Source organism: Kogia breviceps, chromosome 7 (genome assembly GCF_026419965.1).
Source record: "Kogia breviceps isolate mKogBre1 chromosome 7, mKogBre1 haplotype 1, whole genome shotgun sequence".
NCBI lineage: Eukaryota > Metazoa > Chordata > Mammalia > Artiodactyla > Physeteridae > Kogia > Kogia breviceps.
The window spans coordinates 73,364,599-73,385,115 of NC_081316.1; the positions used below are offsets into that span (position 1 = coordinate 73,364,599).

A 20,517-nucleotide genomic window follows, 5' to 3' on the forward strand; every position below is an offset into this window, starting at 1 on the left:
TTAGCAACCACTGAGCCCAATGGCCCAGGACAGAAAGCATTAGAGGAACAGCTGTCAGATGGATTCTCCCATGAGGTTAAAGGAATTCCCAATTTAGATTCTGCCTAGACGTCCTGAAGAGTTCAAGGTTAAAAAAAAAAGTATCCGTGGTGGGACTGAGGTTCGAGGGATTGAGGGAAAAGCAGAGTGAGATTCTGCTTCTAGCTTCCAGGCTGTCCTACTCTGCCTTATATTTTCAGGGGATTCAGAAAGACTCTTAAATAAAGTCACTGCCATGGAGATCGTTTCCACCCTGAACTCTTCACCATTCTCCAGGTTCTGTGAGGCCCAGTGGCCCCCAGGACCTTCTGTCAACTCTCAGTAGGACTCCTGGTCTCTGCACAAGTGTCCACCTGCCCTGAAAACTCCTTCCCATTCCCCTACCATTGATTAAATTCTTTCAAGATTCAGTTCAAATGCCACATCTTTGTGAGGCTTTCCAGAATGTTCTCAGGCAGAAAGAGCTCCTCCTCTACCTCTGTGCTTCCACATTTCCACTAGAGCCCCTATCCCACAGTGTGTCTGCCATCCCACACCAGACCCTAAGGTCTGCCTCTTACTCATGTCTGCTTCCCCAGCTTTCTAGGAGCAAAGTAGAAATCAGTGAATTGACTGATTTGTTGAATGACTCACTGGTGATGTGTATATTCATTACTAATGCAAATGATTAAACTATTTCTATAAGAACCTAACAACTCCAGAGAGAGCCTGTTAAAGTTTTTGTGTGAATCTCTTGAGGTCTCCTCCTACCCCCTTTCAGTAAATTCCTTGAGAAATTTATTCAACAAACTGTCAGATGCCTACGATATCTGCCTACACTATCAGAGCTGGCCAAGTGACAGTTATAGGACCCCATGTACAGCAATTCCTCTAGGTGTACTGAATGAAATAACTCTTCATCAACTGAATTAAAAAAATAAATAAATAACGGTTGAAAATCTGCTATATACATTGCACTGCTGGATAAACAAATGCTATGGATAGGATGCTTGCTCCCTGGGGAAGGCTTACAAAGTTTAGGGCACAGGGCTAGGAGAACAGGAAGGAAGCAATAATAGACAGCAGTCAATGCACAAAGCGCTAACAAGCTCCAGATATTTTTCTCATAAAATCAAACCAAAATGGGTTGGATGTGCAAGGTCACTGACAGGCACCCCCTCAACCCCCATCCTTCTACATGAAATATCAGAACCTGCTATCCCAAGATGATTTTTCAAAAAAAACACACCCTGGTGAAGATAATCATAGAGTCACAGTCTACCAAAGAAAATTTATCATGTATTACCCCATAAGTACCTCTGAGTATGGTATTTCTTGCTAATCTTCCTTCCACTACATCATTCCATTACTTCCTATTGTTCACATAATTTCAGAACTTAACACTGTTGTGAGAAGAGACAGAAGTAGAGAGAAAGGGAAAGCTTGTTGAACTGAAAGGCCCTTTCCTTATTGAAAACCGGTTAAAACATGTGGGGGGCAAATTATTCCATTTTGCTAACGTCCTTTTCCATGAATTGCAACAGGGACATTTGGTTCCAAATGATAGCCTCAAGTCTACAATTCCAGCCTACATCATGCAGAATCCAATTAGAAACAGGCTGAAACTCCGGAGGGGGTCTATCTGGCCAGTTTAGATGTGCACCCAGTTTCTTCTCCCTAAATAAAGCCCAGTTGTTTTATTTATAGTGCCTGTCAGTTTGTCAAACAAATGTCATTTCATTCCTACCAAGATAAAAACATCTTCTAAAGGCTGCCCTCTCTCCAGATAATTCTCTTTCCATTTCTGTTTTATAACATCTTCTCACATCTGCTCTGGTTAGTAAAACTAGCCTTGCTTTTTCTTCCCCCAGAAAAATAGGTTAAGAAAGTAAGTTGAGGGGCTTCCCTGGTGGTGCAGTGGTTGGGAGTCTGTCTGCCGATGCAGGGGACGTGGGTTCGTGCCCCGGTCCAGGAGGATCTCGCATGGGCCCATGAGCCATGGCCGCTGAGCCTGCGCGTCCGGAGCCTGTGCTCCGCAACGGGAGAGGCCACGACAGTAAGAGGCCCGAGTACCACAAAAAAAAAAAAAAAAAAAAAAAAAGTTGAATGACTATGAATAAATTGTTAATTGTTTACACTGGATGATCATAATCCCAAGAATTTTAAAAAGCAAAGCATAAATAGCCATAGGGTAACATAGAGTATATCCTGATTTCTAACATACCACTAATTTAGTAATGATTTGAGAGAAAAAAGAAATATTATAATTAAGAATGTTTCTTAACCACAGGATACAGATCCATACAATTTCATTTTCATATTATTTTCTTCTTTATTATTCCAAACAAAGTTTGAGAGTAAGCCTTCATCATCTTCTGAATAGTTTTTGGCTATAAAGTTTATAAGTAACATGTTAGTGACGTGGCTTTCTTTGAACCAGTGTCCCCAAGCTTGACACTCTTGAGGACTGTTAGGACAGAGAGTAGAATTTTGAGGTTCCTCCAAAAATATTAGTTTCATTGCATTTTTTAATTTGGTTAAATCCATCATTTTGTTTATTCCCTTAAGTAAGCTACATGTGGCTGGAAACAAACTTCTTTTGAAAGTGAGCTGCAAGCTATACTTGGGTTTCTGTCTTTCAGGATGCATGACTGAATCACACCTACTTCTAGCTTTGGGGATTCTGTGATGAATTCCAAGACAGCTGACATTTTATCTTAAACTAGCTGCACTGTCTGCCATATCACTGGCAACCCAACTGCATGGATCTCAATACTGAAATGAAGCACAGCTCTGTCCACTTGTGGGTGTACATCTTCCTTTCTTAGAGCCCACAAAGCATCTGACCGTTGTTTTATAAGGAAAATAGGAGCATGGTTTTCTGCCAGTGCAAAATGTTCACTTAGTACAAATCTGGTCCCACAGTCTTTCTCAACTATAATAACAATTTCAATGCTGCATCAAACTATAATTTTTCTGAGACATTTTAGTTAGGGATTCAAATTTAAGCGACTAAGTATAGTAGTATACACTACTAGTGCAAGAAATTCAACTAAGGAGACAAGGAGGTGGTGAGATGCCTTTTACACTGCCTAGGGTCGCAAGGGCAAGTAATAATAACCACTTCATGACTTACCCCTCTGTGTAGGGGTGGGCACGGTGCTTATGATGGCCACTGTAAGAAGCATCCCACTTCTATGACTGTTGACATGGGAAGTATATGTCTTAGAATCGAGGGAACACAGTATGTTTAACCTTATTAATTGTTGTTTCTATAGAGAGTGAGCAAGGATTAAAGACTTTGAGTGGAAAGAAAAAATAACTGCAGATGTAGAGGAAGCCAAACACCAAAGTGACAACAGAAAGTTGTTTTCTTTTAAATTATGCCACACAAGGCTGATGAAGATGCCTGATACACTCACTATTGACAACTTTCGAAAGCAACTTAGTTCTTTACACACAGACACAAACTCACATATACTTACCTACACACACACACAAACTAAAATCCTAATCAATGTCTAATAAGAATGGTTAAATTATGATACACCCAGTAAAGAGGATATTATGTAGTCATTAATAATGGTATTAGGGATCTAATGACATCTAGCTACAGGGAAGGGTGCTGGATAAGGAAGAAAAGCAGGATGCCAGATTTAATGCACTCCTTGGTTAAAACTACATAAACATGTATCACATTAAGCCATATTCATGGTGCATTTAGGAATGCATTAAGAATTATAGATTAGGTGGGCTTCCCTGGTGGCGCAGTGGTTGAGAATCCGCCTGCCGATGCAGGGGACATAGGTTCGTGCCCTGGTCCGGGAAGATCCCACATGCCGCAGAGCAGCTGGGCCCGTGAGCCATGGCCGCTGAGCCTGTGCGTCCGGAGCCTGTGCTCCACAACAGGAGAGGCCACAGCAGTGAGAGGCCCGCATACCGCAAAAAATAAATAAATAAAATAAAATAAAATAAAGAATCCACCTTCCAATGCAGGGGACGTGGGTTCGATCCCAGGTCAGGGAACTAAGATCCCACATGCCACAGGGAAACTAAGCCTGCGAGGCGCAACTACTGAGCCCACATGCCACAACGAAGACCCAAGGCAGCCAAAAAAAAAAAAAAAAAAAAAGGAAAACAAAAAACCCAATACCGTTTAATTTGAAAGCACTGAAAATGGCTTATTTTTATCTTATCCTACAATTTCTGATTAATTTTAATTCATTTGGGTAGAACAGTCTCTTTTTATATCCTTCACAATAGTGGCTCTCAAACTTTTGATCTTGGGGCCCCTTTTCCACTCTTAAGGTTTACTGAGGACCTCAAAGAGCTTTTGTTTCTGTAGGTTATAGCTGTCTGTATTTTCCACGTCAGAAATTTAAACTGAGAAAAATTTTAAGTATTTATTACCTAATTTTAAAATAATATTAAGCTCATTGGATGTTAACATACATCTTTTTAAAATTAGACATACCTATATTTTTAAAAAAACAAAAATTAGTGAGAAGGATAGCACTGTTTTACATTTTGCAAATCTACTTAATGTGTGGCTTAATGGAAAATACCTAGATTCTCATACCTGCTTCTAAATTCAACCTCTCATGATTTGTACTTTAACTTTTGGTTGAAGTACATGAAGAAAACCTAGCCTCACATAAATATGTGGCTGGAAAAGGGAAGAATATTTTAATAGGTTTTTCAGATAATTGTGGCCATTTTTCTTTGACACTACACCAACACTTGACAAGCGGTAGTTTGTATTTTCCTTTTTTTTTGCAGTACGCGGGCTTCTCACTGTTGTGGCCTCTCCCTTTGCGGAGCACAGTCTCCGGACGCGCAGGCTCAGCGGCCATAGCTCACAGGCCCAGCTGCTCCGCAGCATGTGGGATCTTCCCGGACCGGGGCACGAACCCGTGTCCACTGCATGGGCAGGCAGACTCTCAACCACTGTACCACCAGGGAAGCCCGACAAGCGGTAGTTTTGAAAGGTTAGCTAGTGTGGAGTCTGAAACCATATCAATGAACTTTTCACACACTGTTACATTAAAATCCATTGGTCTATCTTGCACAGTATAAAAAAAATGTATCACATTTGTTGATATGACTGTGGATCCCAGCAGAAAATGTCTTTTAAGTATTGGGAAGCTGTCAAGTTCACCAAAGTGGATACAAGTTTTCCAAAATTCTTATTTTTACTTGAAAGCTCAAATTTTATCTTTGGCAACAAAAATTATCAGTTGTTTTCCTTGATGTAGCAGGCAGGCTCACTGCATTCATTTTCAGTGTGTACTCTAGGTTCAAGATATAATAAACCTCATAAAGGACATTCTTGGTGTGACTGATTTTTTTAAAAAAATATATTTAAACTGTGCGGGCTTCCCTGGTGGCACAGGGGTTAAGAATCCGCCTGCCAATGCAGGGGACACACAGGTTCAATCCCTGGTCGGGGAAGATCCCACATGCTGCAGAGCAGCTAAGCCAGTGCGTCACAACTACTGAGCCTATGCTCTAGAGCCTGCAAGCCACAACTACTGAGCCTGTGTGCTGCAACTACTGAAGCCCGTGTGCCTAGAGCCCGTGCTCTGCAACAAGAGAAGCCACTGCAATGAGAGGCCCGCACGCAGCAACAAAGACCCAGCACAGCCAAAAATAAATAAATAAAAAATAAATTTACATTAAAAAAAAAGCCCCAAGAAACTGCATGCAGCCCAGCCCGACTGACCCAAGGCTTCAGCAGTTTTACCCTATTATGTTTGAACCATCAATGCGCACATCAGCAGAGTTCAAAAGGAAAATAGTATCTCAGCGTCATAATGAAAATTGTTTTGACCTTGTCAGCCCATAGAAAGGATACTGAGGAACCCCCTAGGGGTCTGTAAACACCCTTTGAAAAATGCTGTGTTATCATATAACAGCTGACCCCCAGCCACCATTCAAGTCACTAGGTGGCAGCCACTAAATTAGAAAAAGGAAGTGACTGTTTAGAAAAAGGGAGTGCTTTTTCAGGGTGTCCACATGTATTACTGATCCCGAGAACATTAAATTAAGTAGAAGGCTACTTCCACAATCGAAATTCAATATGGAAGCATGACAAATGAAATCCAGTTACCATGCAAGGATTATAAAAAAAACTAAACGAATTAAATTTAATATGTAAATTTCCTCCCAAGGAATTTAAAGTATGAATTTTTCCTTAGTTCATCTGTTTGCTTCCCCCATTTGTTGAGTTTTTTGTGCCAGGCGCTTGCTTAGCTTCGCAGATATGGAGAGTGATTGACAGACCCCCGTGGGTGGGGTCCAGGGGGCACGAAGCAGCCAGGAAACAGAGCAAAGGCACTTTAGTCAAACGGATCTGATTTCAAGCCCCAGGTCCCCACCCTGGTGCAGCCTGTACTTTGTAATCTCTGGGTCTCTGTTTTCTTAGTTGGATATGAGGCAAATTCCAGGTAACACTGGGAAGACTGGATAAAATGCATGTAAAGCATGAGCGCAGCTCCCGGTCCACAGCAGGCATTCAATCAGTGTAGCCACCATTATGAATAAGGTGCCTGGAAGCAGTCGAGTCCAGAGAGAAGTGGGACACACATCCAAATAACTATGACACAGCATGGGAACTGAGTAACCACACAACACGAAAGGACTAAAGGAAAAATCAACCATTTGTTTAAGTGAGGAAGGTGCTACAATTAAGAAGCCACCACCTCAAAAGAAGGAGGGAAAGGAGAAGTATAAAGTCCACCCACTCACACACAAAGGCGGGCCGTAGGACAGACAGCAAGGGAAACACCCGGAACCAGCTCTTTTAGGGCCTTTAATGCCACGCTAAGAAGCGCAAACATTTGAAGCCATTTTCTTTTTATTCTTGTCAAGACTGAGGAGTTATAAATGCTCAGTGCCAGCAGGTCCTCTGCTCTTAAGTCCCCTGTACACACGCGTTATCCTTACGCTTGCTGTGACATCCCTGACCCAACAGCAGTCCCCTGGCCCGGGCCTGACTAGTGGAGAAGGGACAGCAAAGCTCTCCTCAGAGGCCGGGGGACAGCAGGAAGCCCCAGCAGCTGGGGGAATGTGCCCTCGGTGTTTTAAAACACCAATGAGGCACGTAATGGGCAGAGCCATTTTGTATTCTCTCTGACACTTACAAAATCTTGAAGCATGTCTTTAGCTCCACCCAAGCCCCTTCTTTGCCTCAGGTCCTACGCTCCAGTGGAATTTATAGGTCACTTTGCTTAATGGTGTGAGAACAAGCAGAAAGAGGGTCGAAGTGCCTCACGTCTGCCATTGTGACCCCAGCCATCTGCAAAGTTTCTTGTCATTGCATGAGAGAGCCCTGAAGCCCAAGCAGCTGACTGTGTCTCTTTGGCAGGGACAGCAAATGCCACCTGGGTCACCACATGGATGTGCCCCGAGGCCAGCATGAGGACGGCCCACGGATGTGAGTCTGTGATCCCTTGGCGATCCTGCAGATCCATCAGCGGGAAAATCCACAGCCAGCGTTCTGCCCTCAAGTGCGGGATGAGACCATTCAGACAAAAACCGCTGAAATCACAGCAAGGTCTTTACTCACCCAGAATTTTACGAGGAAGAAGGCATTTTGAGGGCCCTTTCCAAACAGTTCCTTTAAGCCACCTTTCTTTTCAGGAAATTTGTCATAAATCTGACGAATGTCCACTGATTCGAGCAACGGGTCACTGTAAGAATGGTTGGCATGCCCGATGTGCACGAAGAGGTGTTTGTTGTACTGTAAGAAACCAACAGAAACATTCCCATTACAAACCCTTTGATCAACCTGGGACACATCCATCTTGAGCTGCATAAAGAGTGGTAGTCTCGAAATCCCGGAATTCCGCCTTGAATAGCCTCGGGTCTGTGCCTTCGAAAAGATGAAGACATTAAGAAAAGCCATTATAGCTAAGGGTTAAAACAATCATTGTCTATTATTACAAGGGCATATATTTTCCCAAGTGCCTAAAAAAGTCTTTTTGTAGACACAGCAGGAAACAACAACTTAAGTTACCCAACTACCAAACCTAGAGACAATTCCGTTACCCAGTTTTACCTGACTCAACTGAAAATGACAGTGATACCCTTTGGAGCCCATTATTTACAGTGTAAGTCCAATAAGCAGTATGGGTGTGGTCAGCTAACGCCATCACCCAGAATGCACTTGTCACTTCAGCTCCCCTAGCAACAGCATGAATGCAGTGCTCTGAGCAACGGTACCCACCTACTTCTTCCATCAGGAATAAGAGAGCTGAGTGTCTTTCTCACGTGTCCCCCTAGTAACCAATCTAAAACTTCTGCAAAAGGGCTGGTCAATATGTGACTGTCAGTGCAAAGTTAAGAGTCAGGGGTATAGATCATGGAGAGGATTCATGGTGCAGGGCAATACGGGACCAGTAAAAAAAGACCAGTCACTCATTCACAAAAACAGAAACAAACAAATCAAAACCCTGGTAAGTCATTTAACTAACAAATGGAAATTCTTTCTTCTCCTTGCTTTGGTATAAGATATGGTAACTGGACCACAAAGGAGTGTGGCAAACCAGTGGTTCTCACCCAGGATGCAGGAGAATCACCACGGAGCATTTAAAAATCATCAATGCCTGGGTCCCACCCAGGTTAAACTGGCATTTCTGAGAATGAGGCCAGGCATCAGTAATGTTTAATGCTCCCTTGATGAATTCTAATATGCAGCCAAGTTGGAGAACCACTGGCCTAAATGCCACACTCCAGCACCCCCATGCCCACCTCTCCTGCTAAATAGGCAGTAAGACCAGCCTAATGTGACACAAAGACATCTGGGGTACAGGGGTTCCAGGGAGCTCAGAACCCAACAGGGTTCACAAGAGAAACCCATGTCAGTATTCACCCACCAGTCCCTATTCACTTTTCAAGTTTACACTGGCATTTCTCCAACTAGAGTCCTTCCAAGTACTAGTTCCATAGGGAATGAGAAGACCCAAATAAAAGAAGGCTGCTCCAAGCTGCTCGCCGGCAGTACTGTGTACTGGCTGAGACGGAGTGTGCACTCAGCCTGCTCCAGCACAAAACTTTGTGCCCACTGCCAACCAGCTATGACACTGGGTAAGTTCCCCCAGCCTCCAACATGGGGACAGCGATGGCACCTGCCTCCCAAGGGTGCTATAGGGTTTATTTTTGTTTTTTTAAATCTTCCTGCTTATTTATTTATTTTTTATTATATTAAAAATATTTTTTTGGCTGCGTTAGGTCTTCGTTGCTGTGCGCAGGCTTTCTCTAGTTGTGGCGAGCGGGGGCTACTCTTCGTTGCGGTGTGCAGGCTTCTCACTGTGGTGGCTTCTCTTGTTGTGGAGCACGGGCTTTAGGCGCAGGCTTCAGTAGTTGTGGCACGCAGGCTCATTAGTTGTGGCACACGGGCTTAGTTGCTCCGCAGCATGTGGAATCTTCCCAGACCAGGGATTGAACTCGTGTCCCCTGCATTGGCAGGCGATTTTTAACCACTGCACCACCAGAGAAGTCCCAATGCTATAGGGTTTAAATGATGTACTGCATATTAAGAGCTTACTGGAGCTCCTCCATTCAACAAACAGTAGACACTAAATAAATGTTAGCTACTATTATGTCTCATAAAACCTCTCTCCTTTGAGGTTCATCTGAATATAACACGTTAAAAGCACTGCGGAAGAGAAACACTGTGTAACTTTCTATAGCCCAAAGTCGTTTGCTCACAAAACCCTGTAAATATATCCTGAGGAAGCGCTGGTTTACACTCATGACCTGCTACCCACACGCTGTGGATCTCTGGCCACAATGTGGAAGGGCAGGAGGCTCAATACCCCATCTGGTGCCAGCTGCCCACATACAGGGAGTGTGGCCAGGGCCCAGCACCATCTGGGAAAGGGCTAAGCCCCTCTCCTGCTCAACATCAGAGTGCTATCTTTACCAAGGCTTCCAAAACCCTAAAAGGTATCAGGTGAAATGAAAAAGAGGGACGTCAAGTTCTGACATGGACCCAGCCTCTGTTCCAGTTGTCTGGTGGATTTCAGGATGGCCTGAGACCTGGATGCAGCCACGCGGGAACAGAATATGCTGTGCTGGAAGAAAACTTTTAAAATAAAGTAGAAGCCATTGTCATGTTAGGGAAGTGAGGTTATAGGGAGGGGTGAAGTACCTTTGATCTTAAAAAAATTTTCTCAAATGTCATCACATCATCTTTTCAATTATAAGCAAACCAAACCCCACAGAAATGTATGGGGCACTGCTGCTAAGGCGCTTCCAGTCTCATCAGTCGGCAGGAGGATAAAAAACAACACAGGTGAAGCTGGGAGCACAAACACTGGTGCAAGGCCCTCAGAGATGAGGAGGTGCATGAGGAGGTGATGCCTCGTGCCTGGCCCCTCTGTTGGACCTCTAGTTACCGGTACAGGAGCAGAGGGCAAAAGGCGTTGTTCCTTCATTATCCAGACAACTGGCTGTCTCCATGTCCATCACCCAACCCTTATTATCCAAACCTTGCTTGCAGCAAGCTCCCAGCCCTACCCGGCTTTGACAGGCACCATTTCTGTCACTTCTTGTGGCATCTGTAGGCAGTGAGTTTATGGGAAAGAATGGAATACAAGCAGAGCCTTGGGTATACCTGTGAATAGAATCAAGAGTCTCTCTGCTGAGCACACCTCACTCCCAGCTCTTCTGCCTTGCCAGCTCCCATGGGCCAGGGAATCCGAGCTGGGGTGAAGTTAAAACTGTTGTAACTCAGGGACCACAGCCCGGACCTCCAGGTGTCAGAGATCAGGAAGGTGAAGGACCGGAGGGTAAAATTTACCGTTCTTCAATGGGGACCATGAAAGTATAGCTGAAAATCAAGGTGCTGAGCACAAAGCACTCGGGAGCCAGACAAGAAACTGAAATCTCAGTTTTCTCAAATGTACAATGGGGATATATGACTGTCATACAGAACACGTTGGAAGATTAAAGGAAATAATGCACAAAGGGTGCATGGCATAGGGCCTAGCATACAAGCGTTCAATAAATCACAGCTGCTAAGATTACTATTGTTGCAGTGTATTATGTGAAATTAACTAGATCCTGGGGTAGAAGCAAAAGAACTTTCCTACCCCTCCTGCCTAGCGATGGAAAAATAAACACAAATAAGCCAAGAGCTGGGAGCAAGTTGTGAAGCTGCATGACTGTTCAGATCCTTGATTACAGCCCACCCATTACAAGCTGCTCGGGGTGTGGGCCTCTCACCTGTGTCTACATAAAGAAAGAGAACTGTGTCCATTCAGTGTTTGTACAATGTGCTTTCTATATATGTGACCTCTGTACAATGACCTCAGGGTCACTGCCTCACAATGACACTGTAGGCAGATTTTATTAAAATCATTTTTACAGATGAGGAAATAGAAGCTCAGAGATTAACAGATTTGCCTGAGGTCACACATCCAGGAACAGTCCTGAAGTTAAGAATAAAACTTGGATCTATCAATGCCACAGCCCATGCATTTGCTGTAAACATCAACCACGCTGCCTCCAGAAGAAAATATAAATGCCTAGATCCTTCTAACTCAGATCTACTTTTTCTGAAAGTTGATTTGAGAAAAGAGGAAAAAAGCTGAATAGCGTTTTCAAAATTCTGAAAAATGAAATTAGAATTCGGGACAAACATAATTATTCACAGATGCATCAGATAGAGTCTTCAGAGGTTTCTATTTTGAGGAGTTACCTTAGTGCCCAAGTGGCTGAAATGAACTGAGCATGGGCAGGCTGTCTTTGCCAAAGGAAATCGGGCACTGCCTCCCCAAGGCTGGTGACTTGAAACCAAACCCTGACTGTTGGCATCTGAGTGGCTTTATTCCTGCCAAGAGGTGACTTTGTTTCTAAGAATACAAAGGACTAAAGAAGGCATCCTGGAGGCCACAGCAGTGGGACAAACAGACCTCCCTCTCTCCTTAATTCAACCTGGCTAGGTGAGGAATCCCTCTGCACCCAAATCTAGAAGGCTGAAAAGAAGATGTCTACCTGATATGTTTGGGTTCAAGTTTTAATGAAATTAAAACCCTAAAAACTATTTGGTGAGGCTCTACTTCCCATCCTGCCAGATCTCCTTATAAGAGAAGAAGACGAGGGTGGATACCTCACTTCCCTTCCTCCTTCCCCAATAAATCCCATTTTCTTTCCAGCAGTGGTGGTTTCCCCCAAACTAAAGGTGGAACACAAAACCAAAAAAGGGCAGTTCTATTCTATATGGCAGAAAACAAATATTTACAAAAACAACAAAAATAACAACAACCAACAACCCCAAGTATGTGGGGAATGTACACGCAGAAATGGGGTGAATGTCAGTGAGTCATGTCTACCAAAGCCTAAGACTAAATTTCCTTGATATCGAAAAGAGAGGTCAACACTGGTTTGTTCAATTATAAGAAAGTCTCCTAGGCACGCTGTAGATATGCTGATCATCAACATATCAATAACAACAGAAAAGGTGCTCACTCTGCATATTTCTTTTGTGGATTTCCGTGGAACAAATCAGCACACCTAAGGCCCGTCATATACCAGGCACTGTGGTGGCAGAGGGAATCCATGAGCTAACAGTACAAAGCCCCTCCTTTCAAAGAACCTACAGAACGAACATATGGAGCCAGCTTATTGCCTCTGTAGTCAGAACCATCGGCTGCCCATTAAATACAGGCTCTCAAAGATTCTCATAGAGAAGACTGGGATTAAGGACAGTCAACATCCCCTCCCTCGTACATCCCATGACTTAAATCAGCATTTACCTGCTCTGTTCGTACGGATGGCCGTATTCTCCAGCACTAAACATACAGTGTGATTCATTAGCAAGCAGAACGTATGTGGAATTTACCTTGAAAATGTGAACAAAGCTTCACAAGCCTAACGTACAAACCATGATGAAAACCAAGTTAGCCATCACATGTGAGAATAGAACACACTCAGATTTGTCAGGTTTCAGAAAACCGACCTTCCTTGCAACTACTCTGAGGTAGCAATAGGAGGATATGTTCTTTTGAAATGAGGGAGTAAATCAAAAAAGAGGGAGATGAGGCCGGGACCCAGAAGAGAGGTGAAAGGAACACGCTGGCCCGCATCTGGGCTGCTGACCTGGACAGCAGCCAGTCCAGAGGGGACGAGGAGCTGGAGGGCTCCTAAAGGGACTAGAGAGATTCCCTGACTTAGCTGACCATTTGGAGAAGAGTTTGAGAATTCTGTTAGAAATGTGGAGGATGAATTTGTGTAGGTATATAAAAACTGAATAAATAAAAAGGCAATGACAAACCTTAGAAAAAACAAGTTTTACAATCAAGAAAATGGTTCTAACACATTACACATTAACCAAGCTGTGTACAAAATTTGCACAGGTTTGTAATATAAACACTGAGTGTTAATTAAACCAAAAATTGTGATGTAACCATATTGGGGGGGGTGAGGATGTGCTAAGTTCAGAGAGCTAAGTCCTGGTCTTCCACAGTAAGAAGTCACAGATAATGTCTGCAGATCGATGGATTGAGATACATAGTAGAAGCGTGCTGTTTAGAAATATAAATACGGAGATGCTATACAAAGCAAGGAATAAAAGGCCGCAAGCAGCTGTTCCTAAGGAGCAGGACTGGCGGGTGGGAGACAGGGCAAGGGGGCAGGGGATGGCTGCTCTTCCTTATAGGCCATGCATGGGGTGTGATCTGGCTTATACACGAAGCACATCTATTACTTTATTAAATTAAATAAACAGCCAATCCAGAACTATCTTGGAACATCATGGAGTTTTGTGAGGAAAGAACTACAAAGGGAAACAAAACCACACAGATTCGTGCTTCAGGATGTTCACTCTAGTTGGCCGCTAGTTCCCTGGACCTAAAAGGAGCTTGGTCAGATCACAGAGCCTTCCTAGGCTCAAATACTCGGGATGACTGAGCAGGAGCTTGGACCCTTGTCTGACTGCAGGGTTCACCAGAAAGAATGATGTTGCACCGGCACAATCCTCCCTGGATTGAGATGTCCCACGGCTCAGCAGCCCCTGACACAACCTTAATACACAGATTTCTATTCTGACTTGGAGAAATGCTCATTTTCTCTTTTTATTGCTATAATCTCTCCAGTTATTCTTCACGGCAGTTGTAAACAGTGATAAAAGGTAAACGTAATCCTAAAATCTCCCCAAAGTGACTTGTGAAGGGTAATTTAGCTACCCTGGGGGATTAACAAAGGACTTTCCCCCTCCTCCAAAGCTGTTCTGTGAGGTCGCTTTCCTTCCTGGTCTCTGGCTTTCCCTTTCTCTCTGCTGCTTAGGGAGGCTGCAGGGGAGGAGAGCTGAGCACCAGACTCAGGAGTCAGACAGGGTCTGGGTCTGAGTCCTGGCGCCGGGCGCCGCTTCCTAGCTGAGTCATCTGGGAGGGGCGCTTTCAGCCCTCTCCACATTGGTAATGCAGGGATAATAATAGTACCTACCTCGAAGGAGCGTCACAAGGCTTAAAGGAGATCACACATGGAAAATCCACAATGCTGTGCCAAGCATGTAATTTGTTATTATTATCATTGCTATTATTATTTTCCCCAATAATCACGATGCTTCTGTACTTCGGGTGAGATTACTTGAAATTATAGCTGTTCCTCTGACAGCAACGAAATGTAAATACTAAAAATTTAAAGCAGAAATTAAGAAAGGAAAGTTTCAGACATATTGGTGATTTCTACTGTCCCGACACTGCCATTATGTACTGTACTGTAGGGTAGCTGAGGTAGGGGTGACGTGTGCGTGAGGCCTTGAGGGGTCTGGCCCCTGAACTATCCCCGAGGCATGTCCGTGAAGAATGCAAAGTCTGTCCTCGCAAGTGGGGCTAGGGCAGCCTGGGCGGTTGCCCATTACTGCAGATGAGACAAACCAGAACAAGCAACTCCCAAAGTGGCCACTGGGGGTTAATTTTCTTTTCTTTTCTTTTTTTTTTTTGAAAGGGCTGCTAATACGTTCTAGTCCAAAGCCCTCTGATGAGGCAGTTCACTTTTTATGCAAAAGGAAAGGGAAAGCCCTAAGAATCTGCTGGTCCTTGGCATCTGAGAGACTCCCTTGGACACACCCCAACGCCGCACTACACTGTCTGACCTGAAGATGGCGGTCTTTCCCTAAACTTATTCCAAAAATTCCAAGTATTTGAAGAACGCAGTAAAACCTTGAAAAATGACTGCTGTCAAATAATACCGGGAGAAAAATTATAATCCACTTAGGAATTCAAAGAAACCAAGACAAATAACTCATGTCAAGGGATGCTAATGTACAAGTTGAAACAGAACAAGGACAAATCACCTACATTTTGCTCCCTGTTATTTTCCTGCCTGGACAGTCTGCTCAGACACCCCCCAGCGCAGCCTGGGCAACCTGTGACAGCCCCTGGGTCCTGCAGGGACAGGGAGTGGATGCAGGACCAAGCCACGGAAAGTGGCCTGCGTCTTCAGTCCCTGGGGAGAGGAGCTTGCCTGGGCTCATGCTCCAGCAGGCTCTCCCCTGGTGAGAGAGCTGGTCCAGAGGCACCAGCCCTGTTCTGGCTACTTGGCCCCCTGGTGCTGCTTCCTCCCTTCCCTGTGCTCTTCCCAGAGAGAAACATCACTGAACACAAGAAACAAGGAACGAATTGGTCCTTCCTTCCTGGATCTCACACCAGGATGCAGCCCCTCACCCCACCTCCCACTTCCACCACCATCTCCATGGAGCGGCTGCTGTTTTCTTAGAAAGAAGTGTGTCTTCCCCACACAAGTGCAGCTGTTAAGACCCACTGGCTGAGTACAGGGACAGCGACCAGGAAGGCAGGCGGGGGGTGGGGGGGCTGGGCCTCTGTGAAATGTCTATAAAACCCAGGTTTCCAGATGCTTTCAATTGCCTCATCCCCAAATGGTCATGAATAAAGAGGGTGAGCATCCAGAGAAGCTCAGACATGGAAAGTAAACCACCCACTGCTGCTACGAGAGGGTGCAGCTGGCATGGATGAGCCGACACACTGACTGCACAGCTTGGAAGTTGTGCAGGACAGGGTGGGAAAGGCCACACCCCACCACAGCGAACTGTCACCTCCAGCACTGGAGCACACTCCATGTCCCACGTCCTACTGGAAGACCACACGTGGTAACACGTAGGAGAAAAAGCAGGCAGAAGCATGAACACTGAGCACAGCCAACGTCAGACCCACTGCAGTCCTCCTGAGGACCTGGAAGGCCAAGTGTACTTTCTGACCATTTATTCAAATATGTGATGCGTACATTAAGAAGCCATGGGTTAGAATCCAGGCCCTGCTGTTTCTGAGCTGTGTGGTCTGAGCCAAATTGCTTAAACTTTCTGGGCTGTGGTATCCTCATCTGAACAGAGATGACACCTGGCCTGCTCATCTCACGGGTCAGTGTGAGGTCAAACGAAACAGGAAACATGACAGTTCTGTGTGAGCCTTAGGGAGCTACACAGATGCTAGGATGCAGGTTAACTATTAAGGAGAGCCACATACAAGCCATGAACTGGGGGAGAGAAAGAGTCTCTTTTCTGAAGGACCAGAAACCAAATCTCCCAAAGAGCTGTTTCCTATGAACACACAACCCCGCTCTGAGATGTAGCGACCCCCTTAGCACGCAATGCAGGGCTTAGAAGCTTCTTCAGAGAGAACTCACCCTCTTCCACTCTGTCCAGGATATAGGCGAGGATCCTCCTGGCAATCTGGAATCTAAACTTTGCTTCTGACCTTACTTCTCTAACGGAATTCCCATGCAAAACAATTGACTCTTCTTTCTGCCATGGCCCTCATCAATGTCCTATTTCCTCAGAGTTGCACTGGTCACATTTTCCAAACCAAAGTCAGGATCTGTGAGATCTGACAAAGGAATTTCAGTTGATCTATGAACTTAGGCCTTTGAACGAAGCTCTATAAAACCATGAAATCATCTTTGGGGTCCACATTTAACCAACTGCCTATATGGAAAAGAATCAGGCTGTCTGCAGAATATATTTGTAGAATTTGAGGGATAAGACTCCCCCCAGAGGGGAGACCTCAGGTTCCCTCAGGCTGTGAAGACTGCTAACTCATTCCCCGCACTGGGGAAGTCCCATGCTTTTAGGCTGTTCCAGCCACTTAGAAATAAAGATAAGGGGCCAGGTCACTCCAGGCAGCAAAACTCCTCACCTTCTGGTTGAGGAACTGCCATCGTCCAAGCCTGGGCATCATTCAGGAATTCTCTCCTGTGGAGTCCAAATCAAGTGTCCTTACTTTTCTTTCTCCAAATGTTCCGATCACCTTCCTTCCCTGGCTGCCCCCGTGTGAAGGGCCTGCTACATCCAGGTTGTGCTTGGGGAGCTCAGACCTTGAAGGGCAGCCGTTTTTGCATCTGAGTGATTTTTAAATTTCTTCAAAAGTACAGTGACATGGTGAATATACAAAGGGGAGCCAAACCATGGCACAGCCATTTCCTGGCAGTGGAACTTGATAATGTACCTTAATGCTCCTGAGCCTCCGTTCCATTACTGAGAGACGGGACGTAAGAACAGTGCCTGTGTCAAATGCTTGGCACGCAGTGCTTGGGACGCAGCTCAGCCAATGCTGGAGGTTATTGTGATGGATGCAACTAGCGGAGGTGTCTCCCTGGTCAGGTGTGCTCCTGCACCACATCATGGAACTTCTTCTTCCCCAAGATACTGCTCCTTCAAAATCTAAAGAGAATTATCTCCTGTCCCGCCCTCTCCATCCCAAAGCTTGCCTTTCTCTAGCTGTGTAACTCCTACCTAACCCAACTCACACACTCTCTTCCAGCTCACAGCCCTGCTTGTTCTGGAATCCAGATCACGGTAGGCATTAAATGCACAACCTCTGCCTCGGAAGATGTGGCTGAGCTTTGGGGCGGCTGGAGGAACCTGCCCTGCCCCAGGGAGCAGGTAGAGGGATCCCGTTAGGCTTTATCAGGAAAACCACTCTGCATGCACACACAGGATTCAGCTTACAGCTCATCAAGGCCGGGTTTTCATTTCTCTAAAGGAGCAGCTGCTTCAGGTCTCCAGGAACTGGGCCCTGATTACAGGCGAGGCCCTTTTAAAAAGCCCACCCTGGGTGGAGGATCTTGCACTTAACACCCAAAGTCCTTTGATATGCAACACTGAAATCGTGTAGAAAGTGTACTTTCAAGCATTACTAACCACTTCTAAAATAGTCTTTGTTTTTTAGATCTTCCTTTCTTCACCCTCTGCTGTTTTTCTCTTAGCTTCTAGTGGAGCCAAAGGTAACAGAGGGACTGACTTGCTGGTTCTCCACCAATATAAACAACCACCGACTCCGGGAAACGTCTGGTTTACACATGATGCAGGGCCAGCAGGGGGCGCTCATCCCCCAGATTAGTCTTCCCTTAGCGCCTTGTAGATTACGGCTGGCTACAGGTACTCACATCAGATACAAAAGGACCCGAGAACCTTTGGTTACAGGTCTCAGGATATGGAATCGACAGACCTGGATCTGAATCCCATTTCCAAAGTCAGCTGGCTGCCTAATACTGGGCAGGCTATGTCATAGGGTTGGGTAAGACAGTGCTGGCTATCACCAGTACTACTGCTGGTAGGGGTGGCAGAATTGTGAAGAATCTTTAGTGGTAGCAGGTGACACGTGGTAAACTGAAGAGTGAATTTCCAGCATAGCTGGGATTAAAAGACGTGGCTGACTAATTGAAATGGGGGAGAATTCACAAGATTACTTAAAACGAGCATTCTGACAAGTCTCAAGCACCAGCCTCTCAAATTACATAATATGTGCTTTATTTTGCAAACATAAGGTGCTGTTACAATGAACATGTAAAGGCCCTTGAGGTCCAAGGTCACACTGAAAAAAACATGTAGCATGTGAATGGTTTCTTTGGCTCTCAGACTTCCAACTATAGGAAAATTTAAAGCCATCTAAAATAAACTCACCTGGTACATTTAAACAAATTTGGATATATTATCCTTAAAATTTAACATCAAACATTAAGCATGTTAATTTGATAAAGAAGCCAACAAAGTGACAAATAATTAAAGGTCCTAAACAAATTCAACTTTGGATTCTGCAAATCTCTGTCTACATACAGACATGTACACACATTTCCCCCTACGTCTTTGCAATGGTTTAGGTTCACTGGAATCATGGGGCCATGGGTAGTGCTGGCAAAAACCAAGCAAATAAATTAATGAGCTTGGTGCAGTGTGATTTTTTTTTTCATCCTTATCACAGCCCTATGAGGTAGGTAATTCTATTTCTTTCTATAGAAGAGGCTTGGAGAGATCGTTAGTCAATGGCTGTGGCCAGGTCTAAACACTTTTCTACCTGTATTGTCGCCTAAGAGGACATAAGGCACACTTGGGGAGCAACAAAGCCAAGAGGAGAATCTAGTTTGCCTGGTCCTCAGTCCAGGGTGGTCTCCCTTAACTCCCTGCTACTCCGGAAATTCACTCTCTAGTTTACCACATCTGTCACCATTAAAGTCACGTGTTAGAGTCTAAGCTAAAGAGCCAAACCTGTTCATTCATCAGTAAAAGGTCAAATCTAGTTGAACCAGATTTTTTTTTGAATTTTATTTATTTTTTTATACAGCAGGTTCTTATTAGTTATCCATCTTATACATATTAGTGTATGCATGTCAATCAAAATCTCCCAATTCATCCACCACCACCCCACCACAATCCCCCACCGGGTGTCCATACGTTTGTTCTCTACATCTGTGTCTCAATTTCTGCCCTGCAAACTGCGAACCGTTCAGTCTTAAGTGTAATCCCGAACATACATGAAACATGTATCTCTGGACTCTATTCCAAGGACTTGGTGGGCCCTGCCTTTCTAAACTATTCACCAGCTTTCACCTCCTGCTTTACCTACATCAGAGTCATCGCCTCTGGAATGCTCTTCTGCCTTACTCATCCCTGCCCATATCGATGCTCTACCTCTTGGCATGAGGGCTGCTTCCTTGACGAAGCCTGCCCGGTTCCCTGTCCCTCATTCACAGCATCCAGCCCTTCCCAGCAGTCACCACACTTTGCAGTGGCCTCATGTGTGACTATCGCCCCGTGTGCCTCCCCCACTAGACGTCACTCCCCTCTGCCCAAGGGCAGAGTCAGTGGCTGGCTGTGGCAGCACTGGGTGGGCCCCTCCTCGGTACAGCGCCCTGAACACGCAAGTGCTCATAAATGTTTATAGAATGGACTGAACGAATCTGTCGGTGATTCACAGTGTGAAGCCCAATTAACACCAACAACAGGAAAAAGAGGAACTGGTCATCCTGGGCCCCAACAGGTCCATAACTGAGGAGGACATGAGGGGGCTGCCATAGGCTTTTTAAATTAAAAAAATAATAATAATAATTTTTTTTTTTTTTGTGGTAAAACACTATATTGAGTCTTGTAACAAGGATAACAACTAACAGCTTGGGACTTCTGCTTCCCAACGTCTCGGAGTTCTAGTCCTTAAAAAAATGGTCACAAGCAAAGAGAGAGATTTGCTCATACAGGAGATACAC

The 20,517-nt window shown here is 44.8% G+C and overlaps 1 protein-coding gene across 7 annotated transcripts in view; it reads right to left on the reverse strand.

Annotated features, from left to right (window-relative positions):
- TEAD1 (TEA domain transcription factor 1) overlaps window positions 1-20,517 on the reverse strand; it is a 263,768-nt gene that overhangs the window by 30,571 nt on the left and 212,680 nt on the right. For all 7 annotated transcript variants that reach the window (XM_067038588.1, XM_067038587.1, XM_067038586.1 and 4 more), the window contains one exon: window positions 7,586-7,759. In XM_067038588.1, the coding sequence (XP_066894689.1) occupies window positions 7,586-7,759 (174 nt within the window). The remainder of the gene's footprint in view (window positions 1-7,585; window positions 7,760-20,517) is intronic.